General features: G+C 35.0%; 1 protein-coding gene across 1 annotated transcript; it reads right to left on the reverse strand.

Annotated features, from left to right (window-relative positions):
* Positions 1-11,837: 11,837 nt before the first annotated feature.
* LOC115620253 (scoloptoxin SSD43-like) lies at positions 11,838-13,738 on the reverse strand. The gene is made up of 3 exons (XM_030513403.1): positions 13,702-13,738; positions 13,132-13,640; positions 11,838-11,865 (listed from the first exon to the last, which is right to left on the reverse strand). The coding sequence occupies exons 1-3, from the start codon at positions 13,729-13,731 to the stop codon at positions 11,838-11,840; spliced, it is 567 nt and encodes a 188-aa protein (XP_030369263.1). The 5' UTR covers positions 13,732-13,738.
* Between the last annotated feature and the right edge of the window lie 10,482 nt (positions 13,739-24,220).

Consider the following 24,220-nt stretch of genomic DNA (forward strand, 5'->3'; position numbering starts at 1 on the left):
AATTTCCGGGTTTCCCACCGCCAACAACAAGAACATTGAAATAGACAAAGCTACGAATACTTATGATGTTTATCTTATCGGAAATATATTCGATGACGACTTATTATTTTATTATAGACACGTTTTTTGCACCCGTTTAGGGAATATACACGTCATCGATGCGCTTCTTAGCTTCTAATTGCACACGATCCGGGTTTATCAGTATAAGTGGAATCCATATTAAAGGCAGCCATCATGGCTGCTGACTAAGTGCCTGGAGACAAAGAGAAAGAGTTGATTACGTGGTTTCAATGGCGATTTCGTTTGCGCACTTTTCAGTTGTTTTTCTGCTTATCAGTTTTTCTGTTGACAACAACAATAACCACATTGTTGCTCGAAATTGGAAGCATATTAATAAAAATATACTAGTATACATACATACATATGTGTTTACTGACGTGTTGTAATTTGTAAAATGCGTTGTGATTTCTACAAGTACTTATCAGTTCTGGCGCCATGTGCAAATAAAATTCGTTGCGTAAATACGAAAATTTCCATCAAATTCGAAAGTGCTTAACTTTTACTAATAAGCTACATTAAAAATTAAAATTGACGATCACAAAGTGCTAAATTTAATAAAAAGCTCAACAATAATTAAAACGAATCCTTCACTGAGTTTAAAGCAAATATCGAAAGTCAACCATCTTAGACAAAGTTAGCATTCGCCCAATTTATGAGACAAATGAAATTATCAGGAACAAGTAGTTTAATGTTGATTGTTTTGACTATTTGATTTAACGACAATATGTATTTTGTGATGTTTTTAAGTTTTTATTTAAAGGGGATCAAAACAAAAACATATAAACGCGTATAAAGAATAAGATGAGGATAGAGATTGCCGCCTTAAAGATTTTTATAGTTGCCAGAAAAGAACTGTGCATATTAATTCTATTTCATAAAACCGCATCCCTAATTTCCAGGAACCACCACTGTGTTGTATTCTGAGCAGTATCCTTTGGGCAATAACCGTTACTTATTTGTTGCATATCGCCCACCCACGCATAAAAACCATTTATCAATTAGCGACGGGTCATTCAATATGGCCTTTGTATGCCAATTTATGGGAATTTGTAGTGGAATGGCACACTCGCACGTAAAATGATCGTCAATTTGGCATTTTAATGTGGACACCAAAATGATTATTTTTGTAGCTGAATAGGTGATCCCAACCCGCCAGCAAGCCTTAAGAGAACGAGAGAGGGAGAGTGGGAGAGAGCTCGTCAAATCCGTGTAATAACTGCGTGTGATGGCGTAATTAGAATATGACGAGCACTCGCTCAGCTTATACCATAAATGGCAATGGGACTCAGAGTATTATCAGCATAAGTAGCCATATCCATTAAGTGTGTGTGTGTTGTTACACATATGGGAGCGTCCCATCTGATTGTCCATGTGGTGGTTGTACATGATGCGTGCACTGGTCATTAAATAATAATCCACTTAATATTAATTGCCCTGATTTGTAGTGCGGTTAAGAAAGGCAATAACAACAACAACAGAAACCGCAAAACTTTCTTTTTGGTCACACTCTTTGTTCATATTAGCGAATAGAGAGTAGTTTAGCTTCTCATAATTGCGGTCATTTTGAGTGCATTTGTCAACTGGAGGGTGAGTGAGTTTTTGTACTATCCACACACACACACTCACGTACACACATGCATGAACATATGTATGTGACCGACCCTCTCTAAAAAATCTTCTGTAATTGTTTCGCCATAAGCCATGAGAACAAATTGTGTGCTTAGAGAACCCTTTTACCCAAAACACACACGAGTATGTACATACATACATACGAATATAAATGTGAGTCATAAAGGTGCTGCGGGCCCAAAATTCTATTAATTTATGCATTTTAATAAAAGCGCTATGAGCAATTAAAATATTTTAGACCACCCAACTGGGAAACTATTCGATAGTGGGTAGTGCTGGCGATGGCCGAGCAGCTGTTGCTGTCAAAGGATTGCCGACAACTGTTGTTGTTGTTGTTCTGCCCTCTGCCTGGAACGTAGACAAAGCTCATATGAATTTATGCGCTTGTGTGTGCATCTGTGTGTGTGTGTGTGTGCAGGACATGCCATAATATGTATGCAAAATAGCAATTTAATTTCGTTTTATTGCAATGCCATTTACATCCATTGAAAGGCAGCTGCGACTCGCCAGACGGCACCGCCACCTTGCCATAAATAATCTCCCAACAAGCTAGTGTGAAATTCTAATGAAAAGTTGTATGGAAATTGCTTGCGGAAGAAGAAAAGTGGGAACTATAATGTTTCATAAATTCTTTTTATATTTCAATAAGTAAGCATACATACACACTCGTACATATATATATGTATGAAGTGTATACGATTATGTTGAACCCTTTTAAGATAGAATTATAATTTGGTTCAATTTTTCTTTTTGTGTCATTTCAGCTTATAGGTGTTTATTCTCCTATTCTTATCAACTATTTTGACAACATTGCCGTTTTACATTTAAGGAAATATGTAAATAAAACAACCATTAATAACTTCAATGCTTTCTCTGTACTTTTGTGAATGTTATGATGTTTCCTCTACCCTTTATTCCTATGATATGGTAGAGCTTTTGTCTTGACTTGTTAAAATTGTAAAATAATGTACTATAAGTGTTCGTTTAAGTGTTTTTTTTTTGTACATTTAATTCCTTATATGGTACTTGTAATACTGAAAAAGTTATGCAAAATGTTTCAATAATAATCATATTTAAGAAATTTGTAAAACATTAACTTTTTTGTAATGAATCTTTCATGATTTACGATGTTGCGAATGTGTCGGAAGTGTTTTTGGATAATTTTGCATTTTTTTTAAATAATAAAGGCTATTTATGTCCTACTATTATATTTAAAAATGTACATTTTAAAGTTTAATTTTTTAAAAATTAAAAGCTCAGCCAATTTAAATTCATAAAACTGTAGGACATTTACAATCCGTCTTTTCTGAAATTGTTTGCAAAATATACATAGGTAGTTTTTAGTTAAAGTAATCCATTTAAGTGACGAGTAAGAAACAAATACTGAAATAGCTTCTTTTCCAATTACTCTATTTACATATCTTCACTCGAATCTAATTGAAGTTCGTGGAATCCCTTTTTTCTATGCTTTTTCGCAAGCCACTTCACTTCATATACATACATAGTAAATTTTTTCCAAGGCACCGTATGTGTGCTGCTTTATATTAAATTATTATTTTTATTAGCAAATATTGTCATGGTTAGCTTCACATCTGTTGAAAACTCCTGGAAACCTTTTAACAAACCAGTTGATGGGTATTTGCTTAATTCTAAAATCAACAACAATTTGCATACCAAATTGCCTTTCACAATTGAAATCAATACTTCAAATGTTGAAAAAAATCATATTGCAAAAATAACAACAACAGCCTCCAATCCGCTGGGATTGAACGATTAGCAGAGCAATCGAATCAATTTGATGTTGAAGTACTTATGTGAGTATAGTATGCGATAAATGGAAAACCAATCTAATGGAAAGCTGCCCAACAAAAATAAAAACAACAGTAGGGCTAACGATAAGCGTGTACTGATAAGCGGCAAATGTATTTTTTTCGCTGCTTTGCAGCCATTTGTTTTGATTTCCTTCTCCGCTTTTTTCGCAATGAAATTTTGCAAAAACTGAAACCACTGCTGAGGCTGAGGCTATAGCCACCCCAAAAAATTTGAATTTGCCGGCGCGTTCGTCAGTCATTTAAATAAATCCACTTTTCAAGGTCAGTGGGTAAAACAAGTTGCAAATTTTGTTGAGGCTCAAGTTGCACCCCAAAATTGTCAGAAAACAACCCTAGAGTGTAGGCTGTGCGGAAATGGTCAAAAACTGGCATGTGGCCGCGCAAATACCCGCATAAACAAATACACATACATATATGATTGTATGTAGTATATATATAATTTTAAATTTGCATACGCACATTGCGGAATTGCACAAAAGGGGCACTGGTGCGCCCCCTGCTCGAATTCCGCATCCTGTGCCCTGGCTGGGTGGTAGCAGCTGCTGGCCGTGCACGCGCCAAAGCTAAAAAGCTGAAAGGCAACTGTACTCCCAGCAGTCAGCAGCCACCATTCGGGGGGTGGCATATCATGACTGAATGCAGATAAAGTAAAACCTCCATTCCAGTATCAGTAGAGACAGAAAATAGGTAATTAAAGAAGCATTGCTTTACAATTTAATCTAGCATAAGGGCTTTATTTTTATCAAGTTGCGATCAGTTTCCTAAAATGTAGAAGAAACAACTGAAAAACTATTTCCATTTTGTTGGGCTTACTCGTACAACTATTTGAATTTGTGTGTGTCCTTGTGTGTCTTGTGACTATTTGCTATCATTCTTTATTAATTAAGACTTTCACCCACCTATATTAATGGCTTTGTCATATATTTCCTTTTTCAGCAATTTATGTGAACTGAACTTAAGCAGTCCGAGTATTTATTTTGAAGAGAAAGAGAGAAAGATTGCAAAGGAGGAAATTTTACAGTTTTTTTTTTTATAAAAAGGCAGGTGATGCGCCCAGGTAGAGTATTCGTTGGTCTCAAAATGCTTTATTTCTGATTCCTAGTCGTTACTACCTTCACCTTTAAAGGCAAAGTGCCTTTGACGAAGCACTGATTTCAGCCGGCCCAAGGAATAAAGGAATCATTTCAACCCAAATCTGATGCACTTTAGTTGCATATTACGCTAAACTAATATTCTAATTTTGTTAAAATAAAAGGGTTTCAATTAAATAAAATTGCTGAGTTTTAATGTCAAAAAATTCAAGTTCTTTACGAATTCAGACAATTGGCCATTCCGGAATATGAAATCTCAGATGAAGAGCTAAGAAAGCTTTGAAATAAAAACATGAATAAATTATTGCTTATAGATGAGGAAGAAGAATATCACAGATTGACTTTCCTAGTATACATTCCAAGTTATTTCAATACAGGCTTAGTCGTCTCTGAAATCCAGGCGCTCATCGAGACGGACGGATGGACGAACATATCTAGATCCATTTGTGTGTGTCCCGCCATGCTAATAAAAATATATAATATACCCGTAAATTAGGGGGCGGATAACCTTTCTTCCGCCTGTTCGTATTTGCTACGAAGTTGAATGCGAAGTTATATTTTCTGGGTAAAGCAAAACAAAGAAAGAGAGAGAGAGAGAAAGGGAACTTAATAAATTGAATACTCTCGATTAAAAGTAAACAACAAATAATTAAAGCATATTCAATTAGGTGATTAAAAAAAAGTGTAAAGAAAACATATGTAATCGATTTGTCTTTATGATAAGTATGTGTCCCTTAATTGCTTAAATGGTTAATCAATTACCTACATAAATAGTTGATTGCTGATTAACATAAATGAATAATTAAATAAATAAATGGAAAAAACCGTAGAGAAGTATTAAAAAAGGGCTTTTAGCGTGCGGTTTAACACCCCAGGTTTTTTTTTAATGATTTTCATACAATTTTTATTGTCGCTTCAGTAGAGACGGTGCCTTTTTTCTGCAGAGCACATATTTACGATTCGGCTTTTCCCTTTTTACGAATTGAGTATACATTTAACTATTTAACATTTAAATGCTGGAATGCAACTTTAAAAATCTTATTAAGCAACAGCAAACCCGCATCAAACGCATTGTATTACTAAATAAACGATTGCTGATATGAAAAATGTAATAACTGTGGTTCCCTGAAAGGATATTTGATCGAATGATATTAATAGATACAGAATAATTACTCCAATTATTTAAGTTGATGTAAATAAATATGACCCGTGTTCTTATATTTTCCTCTAACGTCGTTTTACCCCCTTTGGGGATCGAATTTCCTCGTTTTAAAATATAAAACCAATATTCTAATCATCCACTGCCATTTCTAACTACCTTTCCGCTTTTAAAAGATTCTTAATACTTCATTGCTCTTTTAGCCGCTGTATCCCAAATTTTCGTATACCCATTAAGTACAATGGTTATCCACAAGAAGTTAACAAGAAATTGCCACAAAGTACGTTTACATTTTTAAAATGTTGTAGAAATAGTTCACATCTAGCTCAAAACTAATAAGTTGCTATTTTACCTCACGGATGGGTCGAATTTCCAAAAACCAATAAGGTAGTAACTTAAAGATGAATGCGTACAGCAAGACCGACAAGAACCAACAAGCCGACTTTAATTTGTTTAATATTTTGACGTTTTTAAAGAATATACTAACATTTAATTTAATATATAGATATATTAACGGTATTATTAAACTGCAACCAGATGGTTTATTGATCTATTTTCTTGTTATTTAGCCTATGTGGACAGTACTAATTGGTTAAGGAAATAAAATAGTCAGATGGCTGATATATCTCCCCTTCACATTCGATATTTTTGAAATTAATACTTAAAATTGTTAAGTATTTAAATACCAATGGTTCATTTTAGTTAGTCTCCACTGTAATGACATTCGTGCTAACGTGCTAACGATACACGCATAAATTGCAATCAGCATAACTTCTGCTCCCTGCTAATTTCTCAGGCAAACAATGCGCTCAAATATTTATAGTCGAAATTCGCTCAGACATTCCAGGCGGCTGCTGCTTGCATGTTTGTCTTTGTGCTCTGGCACTAAATTAAAATTCAATAAATCATAATTTGTTTTGATTTGTCTGCTGAAATATCCGCACACTTTCCATCAGACGCTCCGCCCGAATGGCCCAACGCCCTAACACTCTTTCACTTTTTCCAGTTTCCTGGCTGATTTCATTGTTACCGCTTGGGCGAAGTTTATCGAAATTTCATTAACGTCTGCGTTTTTGTTTAAGTTTTAGCTTTTAGTTTTGCAATTATCCTTTTGCAATTTGCTGGCATCCTGCAGAGCACAGACAAAGTTTTGTCCATGTGCGATTTTTCCGCTCGAAAGTTCTCGGTGCGATGCTTACTTGTTGTTGGCACTGGCGCTGATTTGATTATATTGTAGCCGAACATTGGCCGATCGAGCTTTAATGGTGGTTTGTTTTCATAAGAAACTTAGAAATAGTAGTTATAGAATCTCCTATTAAGTCCACTTCAAATGATGTGCCTTGTTATTCGAATATTTTTGGCTTAAACATAAGTTTAATAATTGTGTTGTAAAGTTTTATTTATTTGAATAAGCTTCCACAAATTGGTTGAGAAACCATTTTCGTCTTGCAGAGCACGTTTGAAATTGAGATCAGCATACTTTTAGGCTTCACTTTTCGCTTTTGCTAGCTTTGTAAAAAAAAAAAAACAAATAAAACAACTATTCATAACCTCATTTGCTATCACAAAATCTGAGCAAAAGTAAAGAGCAATGTTTTTTTTTCTTCTAAATTTCATTTGGAATCAATAAAATTAATTTAATAAACCTAATAATAATGAAAAGGGTAATCAAAAAATATATAATAAACAATTCACAAGCAATTATTTATAGCTACGAGTGTTGCTAGTTAGTTTTAATGACCTTTTAAGTTTTGAAAATAATTCTCTAAAATTTGAGTATGAAGTCCTATAAGTATAACACCACTATCAAGCTAGTCTGGACCATTGGCTCTCAGCTATTGGTAGCCTTACTTTAGCCTTATTTCCACAATGACATTAACATTCCAACAGTAATATCTGAAATTTCCGAAGAGGGAGCAAATATTCCGAAAAATTAAATGCCTATTCCAACCTTTCACAGCCCAAAATTGGATTTCGAAATAGTTTTAGAAAAATGTAGCTGGAAAAACAAAATCGGTTAAACAAGCAACCCTCATGTGTAGAATCTGAATTGAAATTAAGTTTTATTAAAATAGATAAACACCTATGAAAATAATATTAATTTCGAATATTATACTTCAATGAATATTCCTAAGATTAATTTTATATTCCGTATCTAGGTAATTATATGGTTTCTATTTAATTCAACTAGTTCTCGTTACGGACTTCTTAATTTCCAGAGAGATTGAATGGATGTCGAATCGTTTTCATTTCAATACAATTACCGTTTATCGGTCAAAACAAATGATTTTAAAATATTTTGTACACAAAAGTTGTTTTAAGTGAAAATAAATTGCAAAAGTAAGTTTCTTTATACTATATGTTTAGTATTCGAAGACAGATAAGAAAGCAATTGCGAATGTAAGATCAGAGAATCAAAATACGTATTGTATATTGTAGAAAAGGTTGCTGGCATTGCAATCGACTTTGCCAAAACTGTTTATAAATAATGTTATAAACACACTAAATACCTCTCTTACTTTCAAAATATTGAAATCAATTTGTTTAATTGACACACAAGACATGGTAAGAATATTGTCAACTGTTTTTCTTGAAATCTATAAATTGTCATCGCAATCGAAATGCAAAACGGCGAATCTTTTAGATTAAAAACAATGCAGAATAGGTATGAGAGTCCCAGTTAGATACATAACAGTACATACAATGTCATTATAGAATAAGGTATTTAATAGGTGTTTGCATTTTTTCTTGCTCTTCCCCTATCCTGTCAGCTTCCTTTCTCACAAACTGTTGCCGCACTTTTGTTCGCTTCGGCTTCATCATCATTTCATCAAAACTGTTGCCACAATTATGATTTTTGTGCATTTGTTGCATGCAGTTTACGGTTGTCGGTACATAAAGTACGGGTTCATAAAGTTTGCATTTGCTCGAAGGAAGCTGGAAAGATTCCATTCTGTACTAATTAATTTTGGCGTGTCGCCAACGACTCTTGCCTGGCAGCTAATTGTTATTGTTTTAACTATCGGCTGAACGACGCGACGTCTGCGTAAATCCACGAGTACGAGTAGTTGCCACCCCGCCAATTGAAGCGCCAGTTTGCGGTTTGAAAATTGGCTACGACGATGTCGACAATGGCGTTGATGGCATTGATGCCGACAATGGGAAGAAGGATGGAGGGAACAGCGTGTGTGCAGCAAGGCGAAAATTTGCGCTATAAACATAAAAATTAACGACTGCAAACGGTTGTAAAAGACAAAGGCGTTCTGCAGTGGCAAGGTGCGGGGCGTGGCGTGGCATGCAACAAAACCACACTCGAACGTCGTTGCTCGACATTAAAATCAGTTTTTACGGCCATGCCACACCTTCGAAATGATGTTGGACGGAAGGAAAGGCAGTTGATTAAAAATCAACAGCAAACGAAAGGAAATCCTTTGAAGGTTCCCAATCATTATTTTATTGTACTTACATATATTTGTACGTGAGAACAGGAAGCTTTAAATGAAAGTGAAAGACAGCACGCGATGCCACAAAATGCATTTAGGTGGAGTTAGTCAGCATCAAGTACACATCGAATTCGTTTAAAAATATGTTCAAAGCAATTCATTTTCTGCTTTTTGTTGCAGTAATCAATGCCATCAGGCTTAGAATGGAATTGTTAAAAAAATTGTTGCAATGAGATACAATTATAATTTGCGCTTTTTATACCCTGTACCCGTAGGGTAAAAAGGGTATATTAGGTTTGTGCAAAGTATGTAACATACAGAAGGAAGCATCTCCGAACCCATAATGCATATATATTCTTGATCAGCATGACGAGAGAAATCGATCTAGACATGTCCGTCCGTCTGTCCGTCTGTCCGTCCGTCTGTCCGTCTGTCCGTCTGGATGAACGCGAGGATCTCAGAAACTATAAAAGCTAGAATAGCCAAAGTTGGCATCCAGATTCTCCTAGATCCGAGTAAGGACGAGTTTATTTTTTTTTTTTAATTCCCCCCCCCCCCCCCCCCCCCCCCCCCTTCCCCCTCTACAGAATTTCGTCAATAGCGTCCACATTTCAAATGCTACCTAAACCAAACTTTGCACACATAATATATATATAATTGTCTACTGTTGTTGTGCTTGATCGTATTGGATTTCCATCTGCTTTTATGGTTGGAATTTCTTTATATTAAAAAAAGGAATACAGATAATATGGCTCAGGTTAAATATGAGTAAGTATTCACCATCTTTATCTTTAATTTTGTTGCATTCTCCCATACTCAACCAACCCAACCATTTGATTATCTGAACTGCATGCTTAGTTAAGCTCTAAAATTATGTTCATGACTTTTCATTGGACTCGACCACAATTAGTCATTTATACGATTCAAAATATAACATTGCAGCGTACTATTTATTAACAGTCAAAGATCTTGGAATATTTTTTGATTCCAAATAGAACTATGTATGTACATATATCTCCACTAATATACAGAAGACTAGGGGAGTTCTTGGGCTCATTAAACGTTGTTGGAAAGAATTTTATGATCCCTATACTCAACTATGTACTTACTCACGATCTTAACATTTTCACTATCATAAGCGAGTTTTTGGATTCACTAAATAGGGTTCTAAGGAATGCAACGATCCCAATACTACTTAACTACTGTTTATGTGTTTGGTGTCCGTAGTTTAAAGGGCATCAGGATCGGATTGACCTGGTTGAGAAGGAATTCCTTTTTATTTTTGTTTTACTTGGTTTAAGCATGGCAGCGTGTCCTAATCAAGCAGACTCCTACATATTAATCTTTTGTCACTTGCTAAGAGTAGGACTGTCTCTGATGTTGTGTTTCTCCACAAATTGATGGCCAAGGTTGCAGATTCCTCTGCTCTTGTAGGTCGGCTTCATTTCTCAATTCATTCGTCTAAATGAATAGATAACTGAAAATTCCTTTCGGGTTTTATGCTTCAATTATAATTATATTTTCAAGCTGCTCTCAATCTGCCTCTACCGTTTCGGAAATTCCTATATTTTCATTTGTAATTAGCCGCTAAATATTTCTAAAATTTCAATTCCTGAAACCTCTTCAATTTGTGATTATTAACGCCTCTGACTACACTTGGCTGTGAATTGTTAATTTTCAATAAAGCGCTGCTTTCAGTGCAAACATCTCTCGCCGTCACTTTGTGGGTTTTTCAAATTGAAGTCCCGCTTTGTGGTTACCGCCAAAGTGAGTGAATCTAAGGAAACTTCAGTTCCTTACTGCATTTTCTCAAAGCTTCGAGTGCGCTTCAATTACTTCTGCGCTGCATAAGCCGCTTAGTTCAAGTGCTTGCCACAATTGTCTCCAACCCCTCGTCCGTCGTCCAACAACACCAAAAATGTATGCTTAACAATTTTTGCACACAATCGTTATGAAAATGGTAATGCTGGCGGCAAAATAAACTCAACAATGACGGCGCGATTAACTCTCGCTGTAAGCCATAAACGGTTTTCGAAACTAAGAGCAGAGAAATGGAGGGAGAAATGGAAAGTGGGTGGAGGTGGCTGGTGGTTGGGGACGGGAAGGGGGGAGGGAGGGTGTGATGGAAACTCGCACTAATTTTGTATGCATGAGCAGAAATGAAAAGCATTAAAAAAATAGGAGAAAAAAGAAACTGTTACAGGCGGCTGTGAAAGGACTGTGGATGTTGCGATCCTGGACAAAACGCCTTAACGATTTTAACGCAAAGGCACTTGAAAAATCAAGTTAATGCTGCCAGCCATCCAGCCAGCCAGCCAGCCAACCAGCCCCGCAAGGATGCTAACCGCAGCGAGCGGACAGCAGGGAGCAGGGGAGGCAGGAGACAGATACTGCGTACTGGCAACATTTTAATCCATATTTCTTGCTGCCTGGCAGACAATTTAAAAGATAATGGCATTTTTTGTTGTTGCTGCTGCCCGTTCTGCCGTTAGCTGCTACCCACAGCAATTTTCTGCAGCCCGCGGCACATGGCATTGGCCGCTGCAATAAGAGGAGCAGCAACAAGGATTATGCACAGGCGTGGCCACAAAGTTGCCAGCTGGCAGACAAGTTATTGCAACAGCTATTCGCGCTGCATGCGACGACGTGGCCTGCAGAAGTGAAAAAAATTAGCATTTGGCCATAAATTGGAGCAGCACGGGGACAGACATCGATGCGATCTAGCTAGGATAGGTAAAGGAGCTCGAACAGCGCATTTATTACGAATAACAGTGGCATTTGTAGGCCTTTGCTGCCTCTGGAAACTGAATAATCTGCATATTTGCACAATTCCGAAAATTCCGCATCAAATATCGGAAACAAGTAGGGACATTGATAATCCTTCTCCCTCAACATAAAATAGGCCGTTCTATTGTCGGAGTGTATGAACGGAAAATAGTAGCAGCACAGACTAATGCCGCTTAGGAATCTGCGAAAGGAACAGCAATTAGTTTATTCACATACTTGTATGTATATATGTATGTATATATAAATTATGCAGGGAGAATACTAGCTGAGTGCAGAATTTTTAACATTGCTATGCAAAAAATTATTTATTATTATTTTTGTGCTTCAACACTCAAAAATATTAAAATGTAATAGTAGTAAGTTGTCAAAGCTAAAACAAAGTAGTTCCGTAACAATCAGTTTGATTTCGCGGCTATATTTTTACAATTAAAATATCGTAGCATTTATCAAATATCAAGCTTCGGAAACAGATTTCTAAGAGTAGTTCAACTTAAATAATCGTTAGTCTGACTATTTCAAAGTTGTCACAATACTACTTGGATGAAAAATAATCAAGAGTTACAATTGTAGAACTTTATAGCGCTCGATAGTATCGATACTAACGTTAATTTTTGATAGTCTTATTTTACTTGAAATCTATTCAGTAAATATTTGGTAGATTTATTTTGTGAAATTTTTCAGTTTCAACATTAAAAATTACTTTAAATCAATTCCATACTGCTGGGGAGAATAATCGTTAGTCTGCCTATTTCAAAGTTGTCACAATACTACTTGGTTGAAAAATAATCAAGAGTTATAACAGTAGTACTTTATAGTATCGAGACTAACGGTTATTTTTGATAGCCTTACTTTATTTGAAATCTATTCAGTAAATATTTGGTAGATTTATTTTGTGAAATTTTTCAGTTTTAACATATCTATTGCATTCTACTTGTACTGTAAAATAAATAGAAGAATAAAAAAAAACATTTTTCTTATACTCATATAATTTTTTAGTGTACAGTTAGCTTTAGATAATCATAGTTCTTTTTCCGAAATACTTTGACAGAATAAGGACAAGGCAAAGGGTTGGTAAAACAGCTCTTCAGCTAGTATTATCGCTCCATAACAATGATTAGTTAAATACTTACTTTGCATATGAGCAGCCGATACGATATGTTTGCGGACACATCATATGCGTAAAATTGTTATCTCCTATAAGCTCATAATATTTGAAAGTCTCATAATTGGTAAGCTTCGGTCTCGGCAGTTTTTGATGATCAAAATACCAATTGACTAAAGCCAACTCAATGAAGTTGGAGTGTATTTGATTGATGGGTAAAAAGAATGTATTTCGGGCTATATCCTTACGTCTGCCTCCATATACACGCTCGTGCTGCATTTTATAGATCGTGCCCTCATCGATTACTGTCTCGTTTCCGCAATCGTCTACTCTGTGTATCAAACAATGGACATGATAGCGATTGGCAAGTTCGGTAAGTGGATCATCCCATTCCATCATTAGCATATCGCCCATATTCAGTTTTGAGGCCAACCGATTACGCAGTCCATTATGGGCAACCAATAGCATATTCTTCTTCTTAGTGTGCTCTGGTAAGCGCAGATCGAAGTGCTGCCAGTTCTCGCATAGTACCTGTGTCTAAAGCAGGGACAGTCCCAATCGAAAATTAATTTTCATAGTTTTATATTTCTGAGCTTACAGTGCAATCAAGGGATCCATTACACAGCATTACGCAGTTGTCTTTGGACGCAATTATGATTTCCAGCAGGTGATAGTTCCGGAACTGAGCGTATAATAATGGAGGCAACAAAAAAAGGTAAATCCATTGAAACATTTTTGAACAATAAAGAATGTGTTGCTTTATATAGTAAAGGAATATTCAAGCAGTATTTCAACTCTATAAATAGCTTGGAGTCAAGTTCTATGAAAATTTTGGTTTGAAAACGTCAGTTATTTGGAGTCAGATTTTATATGCTTTCTATTTCTATAGATTCTTCATTAGTCAATGTAAATTTATTAGTATGAGTTGGACGAAAAAATATAAAGAGCGGTTTTCATCATCTTCATCTGTTAATATTTTAACTATTAAATATACCTTTTATGTAGATATATGTATATACTGTAAACATGTTTTCAAAGGCTCTGCAAATTTTGTTAAGTACAGTAGAAATATTAATTTAACATAATATCTAATAATATTGCTCCTAACTAATAGCACTATATATTGTATATGTTTGCACATTTAACCATCTTCTGGGCTTTATGACTATTAATGGAAATCGATAAACAGAGCATTGTACTCTTCAAATAGGTACTGTAGGTTATAGTTAGATGTAGAAGGTGTTTCTTCCATTCAATATTTAAGTCATAAGAATTATTTAAATCAAGATGGGATTAATAATACTTGTATTTTAGTACAATTGAAAACATAAAGTTATTTTATTGGTTTTTTAATTCGAATATTAATTGCTCGTTTCTTTGATTTTTAAAATAAGTTGAGCTTTTCAAATTTATTTATATATATAAATATTAAATATATATATATTCTGATAACCAGAAACTTAAACACAGTTTCTCTATAAAATCAAGTTAAAAATGTTGCAAATTAAAAAATCCTTCGACTTATAAAGTACATTTCAATAAAATAATTAATGCTCAAAAACATATTGTTACAAATGAATTGTTTAACAGTTTTCGTACTTTGATTTTATAATTATTTAATCGATTTGTTATATGAGTATTTTTTTGATTTGATAATCAGAGCTGCAATTTGATGGGACTTTGGTAACTCTATTGTATCATTTGTATGATTTTAATCATAATTAATATTCATTTGGATTTTCACAAATTAAAAATGTATTAAAGCACAAAGCGTAAACTTTTTAAATAGATTTTTTAAAACGAACACTAGTAAATAAAAAACCTTTAACTGATTAGCACAAAACTTATAATCCTCAATGAAAGCACTTAAAAGATTAAACATTTCAGTACAACACTCCAGGTCCTACTTCATACCTGGGTATGCACACTTTTCTTTATTAAGTTTTGAGTGCATTTGGTAAAACTAACTGGCTTTAAAGCCACCCCTTATAAGTAAGCTTAATACCCCCTGTTAATGCGCTTCTTGGAGCTTATTGGCCAGGAAGTTGCATTCGCGTTGTAACTTGCTACTTTTTTTTAGGGAATATTTAAAGTGTAGTAATTAAATGTTTGACTGAATTGAATTGTTTGTATCAACCACAATTCTTTAACAGACATAAAACACTTATATTCAGCTACACTATAAAGTCATTCGAGCAAAGTTCACATTTGAAAAGGGGGTGTCGAGTGCGAGTCTATGGGCTTAAGAGAATTTGCATGCCAGTTGGCTTTGTGCAGTCGCCACAGGCCAGAAAATCAATTAATTTCCATTTCGACAAGCGGTTAGAGGGTCTCCAAGGCTGCCAATCGCTTGGCAACAGGCTGACGTGGTCAGTACCTTGATTTTCTTGATGGATAGCGGTTGGCAAACATTAACGGCCCATTGCGATAACAACAATGTAGGCGGTAGCTTAAGGCTCCGAGCTGTCAATGCCTGTCAAGGTGCAGCAACGGAGTTATGATATGTACTAGTACTTATAGTACGTACCTATGTATGTATGTATATATGTACATATGTATGTACTTGGCTGCACATTGAACTTGTCCACAAGGGTGGGGGGTGGAGAGTACAACAAAGGTCTTGGCCTCGGTCTTAGTCTCGACAGTGGTCGCGACGTTCAGCGCGCACGTAGCAAAAGTTTTACAAGATAAGCAGATTTACTTTAAGTTTTGGCAAAGTCGTAGCATTTTCGACGGGCAGCGACATTCTGGGGCCCCCACTAGATGCCAGGCAGCACGTCACAGATAGCACCGATAACATGACCACGGAGGGTATGGTTGTCGCCTTTGTTGTGTGTGGTTGTGGTTGGGTGGCTCTGGCATGGCTCTTTCATTATTGACTGACGCGCTGAAACCTGCAGTATGTGGCGACCAATAAAGTCAAACTGAATCGCATATGTACAAGTATACTATATGCATGTGTGAGTGTGTGTGTTTTCTATTTTATAATTAAAAGCTGCAGCTAATTAGCGATGAAGCGCTGTCAGCATGGATACACGCAGAAAAACGTGTTAAAAAAAATGGGGAAAAATTAGCTCCTCTTTGTAGAGCAACGTCTGTTTGAATTAAGTTTTATCTTTACAATTAAAACCATTAGTATTAACTCATAAACAATATATTGTCGATTGAAAAGATCGACATTTAGCAGAACTGTATATCACTAATATTAAATCAAATAGGTTTATATGTTTTAATCTGTTTCAATAAAGTTTTATCTTTAACATTTAAGCCATTAGTATTAACTCATATACAATATATTGTCGATTGAAAAGATCGACATTTAGCAGAACTGTATATAACTAATATTAAATCAAATAGGTTTATATGTTTTAATCTGTTTCAATAAAGTTTTATCTTTAACATTTAAGCCATTAGTATTAACTCATATAAAATATATTGTCGATTGAAAAGGTCGACATTTAGCAGAACTGTATATAACTAATATTAAATCAAATAGATTTATATGTTTTAATCTGTTTCAATAAAGTTTTATCTTTAACATTTAAGGCACGTAAAACTTAAAACTTATACAATATATTGACAGCAAAAAAGGTCGACATTTAACTGTTTAAAACTAATATTAAATCAGATAGGTTTATATCACTATGATGATTTAGGGACAATCTTGTCCTTTTCCAAACTTCCAAACCTGGAAGAACCTTGATTCCAAGTTTCGTTAATCTAGCTCTTTGTAGCTGTTCCCATTGCAGAGATTTCTTAGCACACTCTTCAGTCTTCGCTATTCGTATCCTTAAGCTAATTCGGATCTGTAAGCTTCTTCTATGTCTCCGAGCCAATTCGGATTTTAAAGCTTCTTCTAGAAATTAGAAACTTCTATATCCTCGAGCTGCTTTGGACGCGGCAGGCGCGGCAAACTTGAGACCAAGAAGAATTATGAGGCAGAAGAATTGCTAGAAGTTCGTTTTGAAAAAGTTCTTTGGCTATTTGGTTCTCATCAAGGACGTATGCAGCATTTACTAAGGGGGAAGGGGGCTGGGGAAAAAAACTGAAATTTTTATTAAATAATGCACGATAAATAATAATTTATGCATATGATCAATGAAAAAACTTCAACAAATCCAACTCAGTTCCATTTTAAATAGTGCAGTAATGAACATGTGGTCGACTTTATATGGCAACATTTCTTGTAGGGGGGGGAGGGGGAAGGCCCCCCTGCGTACGCCCTTGGCTGGTATCTGGTCTCCAATTATTAACGAGACCAGCTTAACTATGTCGTGTTTTCTTATGGCTTTTCATGGCTAGAAACAGCAAATACAGGATTTTTTGCCCCGAATAAAGAATAAGGAGTAAAGCTTAAGGTAGGAATGATTATTGAATACTGTGCTGATCTCCATATGTTTTCCAGAGAAGCTATTGAGCTACTATTATGGACCCGAAAATGCTGCAAAAAAACGTTCCAAAAAACCTCACAGATTGTATACACAATTATTACATAAACGATTAAACAAATTAAGTTTTTAATTATATTTTTAATATATTTTAATAGATTAGGCAAACGCTGCAACAATTTGATTATTTCGCTTCAGTGGGTAAAGGCTTTGGTTGTTTTTGCCTTACCGGTTTCTAGCGGCTTGGTGCATTATTCAGCGACATTTTGTTGTTTGCCTGAAACTTACAAAGCGGATGACACGTAAATGCAATCAACGTGTGCAGCACGTAGCGATATTTTGATGCCGATGCCGACGCCGTTGTCGTTGCCCCCAATGCCTCCCCATGTGTCGCAAAAGTTTCTACCGCGTAGGTGCAGAGTGGCGTGGAACTGGGCGTCACATGTAACCGCGTTCAGTCTAAAGTGGATTAATCAGGGCATTCTGCATTGCTGGTGATGGGAACGCCCCACTCTGACTATTGGCACGTCGCTATTTTAAGTATTTCATGTGGATTCCATTAAAGCCGCAGTACGAGTGCTACATCGCATTGAGTCGATTGTCTGTAATCTCTAATTTATTGTTATTTAGTACAGTGCTTATATACTCAGACGTTCATTTCAAATATATACATGTATGCGCTTTTGTGGAAAGCTAGCAATTTCTAAGTAGCTCAAGTCAATAACCGATCTTCCCTATCTTTCTATTTGCTGTAGATAATGCAAGCACAGTATTTGTATATACATACTAATTATTTGTGCTTTTGCAGTGACAAGTTGACTTAAAGTTTTTGTTTCAGCTTTAAATATATAACGCTATCACTCCTATTTGTATTATAAATAGACGTCACTAATATTAAAAAATAGTAAATAACTTAAAAAACTTAACGGTAAATTATTCCTGTTCAAATATGTATTCCTGGAAAGTGATTGAAGCATCGCTTTAGAGCTTAATATACCACAAAACTGTTTTAAATGTGTTAAAATCAAGAGAATAAGATCATTTTTCCCCATTACAATCGTTATCGATTGACAAATAAATGCATTAGTGGCCTAGTCTTTAAGCAGGTAATACTAAAGCTTTTATGAGAGAGGAGTAATTAATTATCTATCCACAAAACAACAATAAGTCGTTAAATAAATCGGCACATATCTGCCCAAAATTGGAAAACATAATCCCTTTTTAAGAAAATGTAATAATCAATGGTTTTTTCAACTATATCTATTTAGCATAAATATGACAATTTTTAGGGATTTATTTATTTATTTATATGGATTATGTATTATATTATATTATGTACTATTTACATTATTTCCATTTATATATTAACGGAAATTTACATATATTATCAATAAATTTAGTTGTAGTTTTTGTTTATATTATATTTAATATTATTTTTAGATTTTCTGCAATAAGATTTGAGATGGATTTGGATGGGGTTATTTTCGGATAGGTATTTTGTGAGTGCGGCTGTTAGAGTGGGACATTGAATGAGTAAGTGTTCAATATTTAAGGGGATATAATATTTTTACACAAAATTAAACGCGTAGCTTCTGCACAATCTAAAGATTGTTATATAAAAGTAATGCTTAAAGTGTAAAACATATATTAAATATTTTTAAGAATATGTAAGTGTAGTATTTTTTAAAAATATTTCCAAACACCTAAGTAGTCAGTACCGTAAGTCAGTAAGTCGATAAATAAATAAATTTTAGAAAAGCATAAATACATAAGATATCAAGAGTGTAAAAGCAAAAAAACATTCATTAAAACATTTCGAGATTCCACTATAAAATAATATATAATTGGAGCATAACATTATTTTTTTTCGAGGGACATCCTTTTACGATGGATAATACTTACTACTTTCAGTAAAATATCCTTGTTTCATTTAATTGATTAACATTTATAATTAATATAGCTTGTTTATAATTTAATAAGAATAAATGCGGTAAGGAATATTGCTTATCGGTTTTTTTTATAACACTACAATGTTGGTTTGTATTTAGAGATAAGCAATGCATCAAAATTCAAGATTCCCTTTCACGAATATTGTTTATTATATAATAAATTGCTGTTACTATTATTCTTCATTAATTTTATTTAGGAGATCCAGATGATTGTATTCCTACTAGCCTTCTACAATCAACCCAAATATATATTTTTTCTATTTTCATTTCATTACATGAAGTAAGTTTCGAGGAATTCATTTACATCCAATTAATGAAATTCTGTTTAGTTGTTCTTGGGGTTAAATAAATGAAATATTGTAAGATTTGGTGAAGCTTATACTTTTTTCAGTGGCCTTCTTCAGTCACACTTTCCCAGATTTAAGTTAAACTCTTTGCTTTATGTGGCTTTTCGATCATCCACTATTACTCGATGTCTCATTCTCAAACTAAAGGTAAATATGGAACTGTTGCAATTCTCTGTGGCATCACAAACCGACCGCAACAAATCAAAATAATGACAAACAAAGACAACGCAACCGGAAAGGAATGTTCACCCCCGAAATACTCGCACTTATCGGCTTGCATGCGATGCGATTTTAATAACATTTTTAAGAGATATTGCGTTTTATAAGTTGCCATTTACCAGTGCACCCGGGGCCAGGGCGTTATGTCAATGTTTATGCTGCAAAGACATCAAACAGTCTGTCAACTGGGATGCTGGCTGGGAAGTTATCGGGAGGCGGCAGCGATGCCAGAAAACAATAAACCATTTGGCAATTGTCTGTCTATGCAAGCGTGTCCTTTGTCCTTTGTCAGTCTGCCTGCTGTGTGTTTGGCAGCCACACGAAGTCAAATAATAAAACATTTTAACTCGACATTTGATGGTTGTTTTTATTTCTGTGGCATTGCGACCGGCAAATAAAAACAAAGCCAGCACGGGCCACGAGGTGGGCCAGCGGGGGCGCTCCAAACACGCCAAACACACCAAAGACACAAAAGACACCAAAAACACCTTGGAGCGCTTTAATTTTTATGATTGCACACATTTCGAGCATTTTTATGCAAGCGACTAGAATATATATAGTATCGTAAAAATAAAGACACGCACCACACGCATAACGAGATCCGAAACTGTGCAAAATTTATGCAATTAGAAATTAATATTATACAATATAGAATTTGATGCTGGCACGCGCCTGCCTCCGACTGTCATAAAAAGGATGACGAGTCTTTGGCAACTGCATTTTTATGCCGCAATTTGAATTTTTATGCCGCGCTGAGGGCGTGGCTGAGCACAGTGGTTCATAGTAGAATCTCACGTTAAATATATTATAAATCATCACGTTTTTTGCATTCGCTAAGTGAAATAAATGTTAAAATTTGAGGCCTTTTTTAAGTTTGGCCACATTTTCTTAAATGTACAAAATTTGTGTTTCCTATAAATGTATATAATAAATGAAACATTTCTGCTAAATTGTTTTGAAGTTTATTGTGAGCTTGCTCTAAGCTTTGCTGTCTTGTTTCATTTAATACACAAAAACATGTTAAGAATCGTTTAAATATAGTGTTTATTTTCTACTTCTATAACTTTTTTCTTTCTATAGTCTTCTAAACATATTTTCTTCTGTACTTAAGTGACTTGCTATTGATTCACAAAGATCTGTAGTCTTAGGCTATTATGAAATCACGATCCAGTATTTTTGTTTCTAGAGCTTCCGCTTTCTATTTCACTTTTATCCTACTTTGAATACGACTGACCAGAAAATAATGAAAATATTGTGTAGAAATAGGTAATAAACACAATGGTCTAATACCATAATAAATTTAAATTGAAAATATTCAAAACATAGAAACGCTTTTATCTTAAGAGTTAGGGAGTCTTCTTAAATGATTCTCCTTCATAGTTATTGTATATCTTATATACGCTTAGTATATCTCTCAATGCTTTAATGATTTCCCCTCGTGATATGGTTCCACAACCGAAATCCAAATTATCCTCTATAAACCATAAAGAATTTTAATCATTGAAATGGCATTAAATGAATCAACAATTTACACTTGTATTGTGTACCACTGTGCAGCGATGAATTACTTCGACAATTTTAGTGAGCGTTCTCGGAAAATTAATAACCATACCACAACAAATTTGTAAGGAGCTGCAATGGACCAATGCTAAATTTTTATTAATCATTTAATGCGCGGAGAGGACAGAAGCTGCTCGGAGTCGATAAGACTAGGCAGTAAGCCAAACAAATCGTGAGAAGCGCACAACTGGCAGTCTGTCCGAATCGGCCTGAGGCGCGACTTATCGAAAGATACAAAGTCATTACAACGCAGCGCATTCATAATTAAAATATTTCGAAGGCAAAAAGCTGGGGGCCATCGAAATGCAGTCAGCGTAAGAAAATGTTGTTAATTATGCGATAGACCGAAAAAAAAGTTCAGGATCAACTGCTGCTAATCAGTGAAAGCGGGAGGGAGGGGTAAGCTGCCATCCCTCCCATCGCTCAATGGGCTAATTACGAATTCAGGCAAATGCGCGTTAAAAAAATAATAAAACAATTTCCATATACAGATCAGGTCTGGAACAAGGGTGCCGCACACAGGAAATTGAAACAAATCTAATAAATGGAACCAAAAATGTGCGTACATCAAGGTGGTGGTGGGAAGGCACTTTGCATAGCTAAGTGAATCGAACTTTTACTTTCGCTTTCTTTTTCCAAACTTCTGCATTTCCTTAGAGCACTGGACCACTTGCTCCATTTGCTAAGCCAAACACGTAATGGGAAAAAATGGAACCTGGACAGCTATTCGAGGCAAAGCGAAGCGAAGCGTCGGACGACCCCTTTGTAGTGTTTTTACATTTGGTGTCGTTTCTCTCATAAAATTAGCATAATTTTTTCAACAGTTTTCATTATGTCTGCATTTTAAGTAATTTTTTGTAGCATATTTTACGGCGTCGCCCAAGCGCCGCGCTCTCTGCAATTAAACGTGTAATTACTCGACTGTTTTTAAATGCAAGGGGCGCGTGTTTGGTCTCTTGAGTTTTTTTGTTTTCTGTTTAACTTTTTTCTTGTTGTTCTTCACGGAAGTTTTAACTTGTTTTTATTTGATTTTCTTATTTATTATGGTCTGAGTTATTAGCAGGGCTCTCATTACAGGTTTTGTGTAATCCTGTTTGCCTGTTGTGACATTTTCAAGTGGCCCGTAAAAAGCCGAAAACCTGACGAAGAGCACAGCCTGAAGGGCCTTGGCAACTGTGTTTTATTTGATTATCATTTCAGCTTGAGATATTTTCTCTTTACATATTTCTAATTTGTATCTTAAGTGAATTGGTTGGCATGGAATGCTGATGCTAAGAAAGTTTAAACCCTTAGTAGAGAGTGGTGGTGCTGTAGATGGACGCAGAAAATAGTTTAAATTAAAAAAACCATTATAAAGGAAAGAAAAATTACATGAAAATAGTTGCTGAAGATATTTTAAAAAGGAAAAGTGAAAATAGGGCGTATGAGTATACTTTTTTAAACTATAAAAACTTATAAATAAATAATTTTTTAAATGCAATTTTTTTATATAGATGCCATAGATATTGTTTAAATATTTTTTTTCAGTTACGAAAAGTGATTAATGCATTTTTTAAAAATGGTAAATTAAAAGATTGACAATTCAATAAGCCTAATCTAGTTCAGAAATAGTTTGACGCCTTTGAAGTATATCCGAATTTTCAAATTTTAAGCCAGAAAACTGTCTTTATGGTGTGCATAGAAGCCGTGCCAAGTTCACAAAACATTTTAGCCAAGTAATTTTCTAAGCTGAATACATTTTTGACAAATTCTTATAATTCAGATGTTTTCTTTTCATTATAGTTCAAAATCTTTCGATTGGTATCAGCAATCAATCAAATTTTGAAAATGACAAGAATACTGTCTGAAGAAAAAGAACCAAAGGTTTTTTTCCATATATGATTTATGTATATCTGGACTTTTTAGACGCAACACTGAGACAGCTTACAAAATAATATAATAATAAAAATTTAACAAACTTTTGGTTCTTGTTATGGGCTTTAATCTAAATCATTTATATTATTTATTGTTTATCTTCATTTCTTATTTGGGCGTGTCAAGCTGAAGTTCTTTCTTCGAATATTCCAACTCTTGCTCATCGCTGAGAGCAACAAACAATACAAGTTGTAACACAATGAAGCTATCAAGTCTCTGTCGAGACTAATCTATTCACCAGTTACAACTCGTTTTCGTTGCGCCTGTCCAGCTACTCGACACAAATGGACAGCCGGAGCTGCACTTAAAGAATTTTACTCCACAGACGTCGTGTTGGAGTACAAGAACAAGAGTACAAAAAGTCTGCCAACGAAACGGAAAGAACTGCAAGAGCTTCGATATAATAAAAATGATTTCCTTAAAGCAAAGGGAAACTGGGAAAATTGGCAAAGACTAGTGTGGAGTGGGGAAAACGCGAAAAGAGTCTATTAGCTCGCTAGACAAAAGACACCAGGAGCCGCAGCAGTCTAGGAATATCCACTCCCCCTTGACAAAACTCGAGCTGCATGAATAGTTTTATGATTTTCATGGCATGTGACAACCTCAGGATAGAAGCTTGTGGGGGTGGCAGGATGTGTCTGTCAGTTAGCTGCCGGCTAAAAGTTATTTTAACTTGATTTTTATATATGCGAGCAAGTATATTGTTATTACATTTTGTATCTTTGACTCATTTGCGATAA

Source organism: Scaptodrosophila lebanonensis, unplaced genomic scaffold (assembly GCF_003285725.1).
Source record: "Scaptodrosophila lebanonensis strain 11010-0011.00,11010-0021.00 unplaced genomic scaffold, SlebRS2 tig00000024-arrow-pilon, whole genome shotgun sequence".
Taxonomy (NCBI): Eukaryota; Metazoa; Arthropoda; class Insecta; order Diptera; family Drosophilidae; genus Scaptodrosophila; species Scaptodrosophila lebanonensis.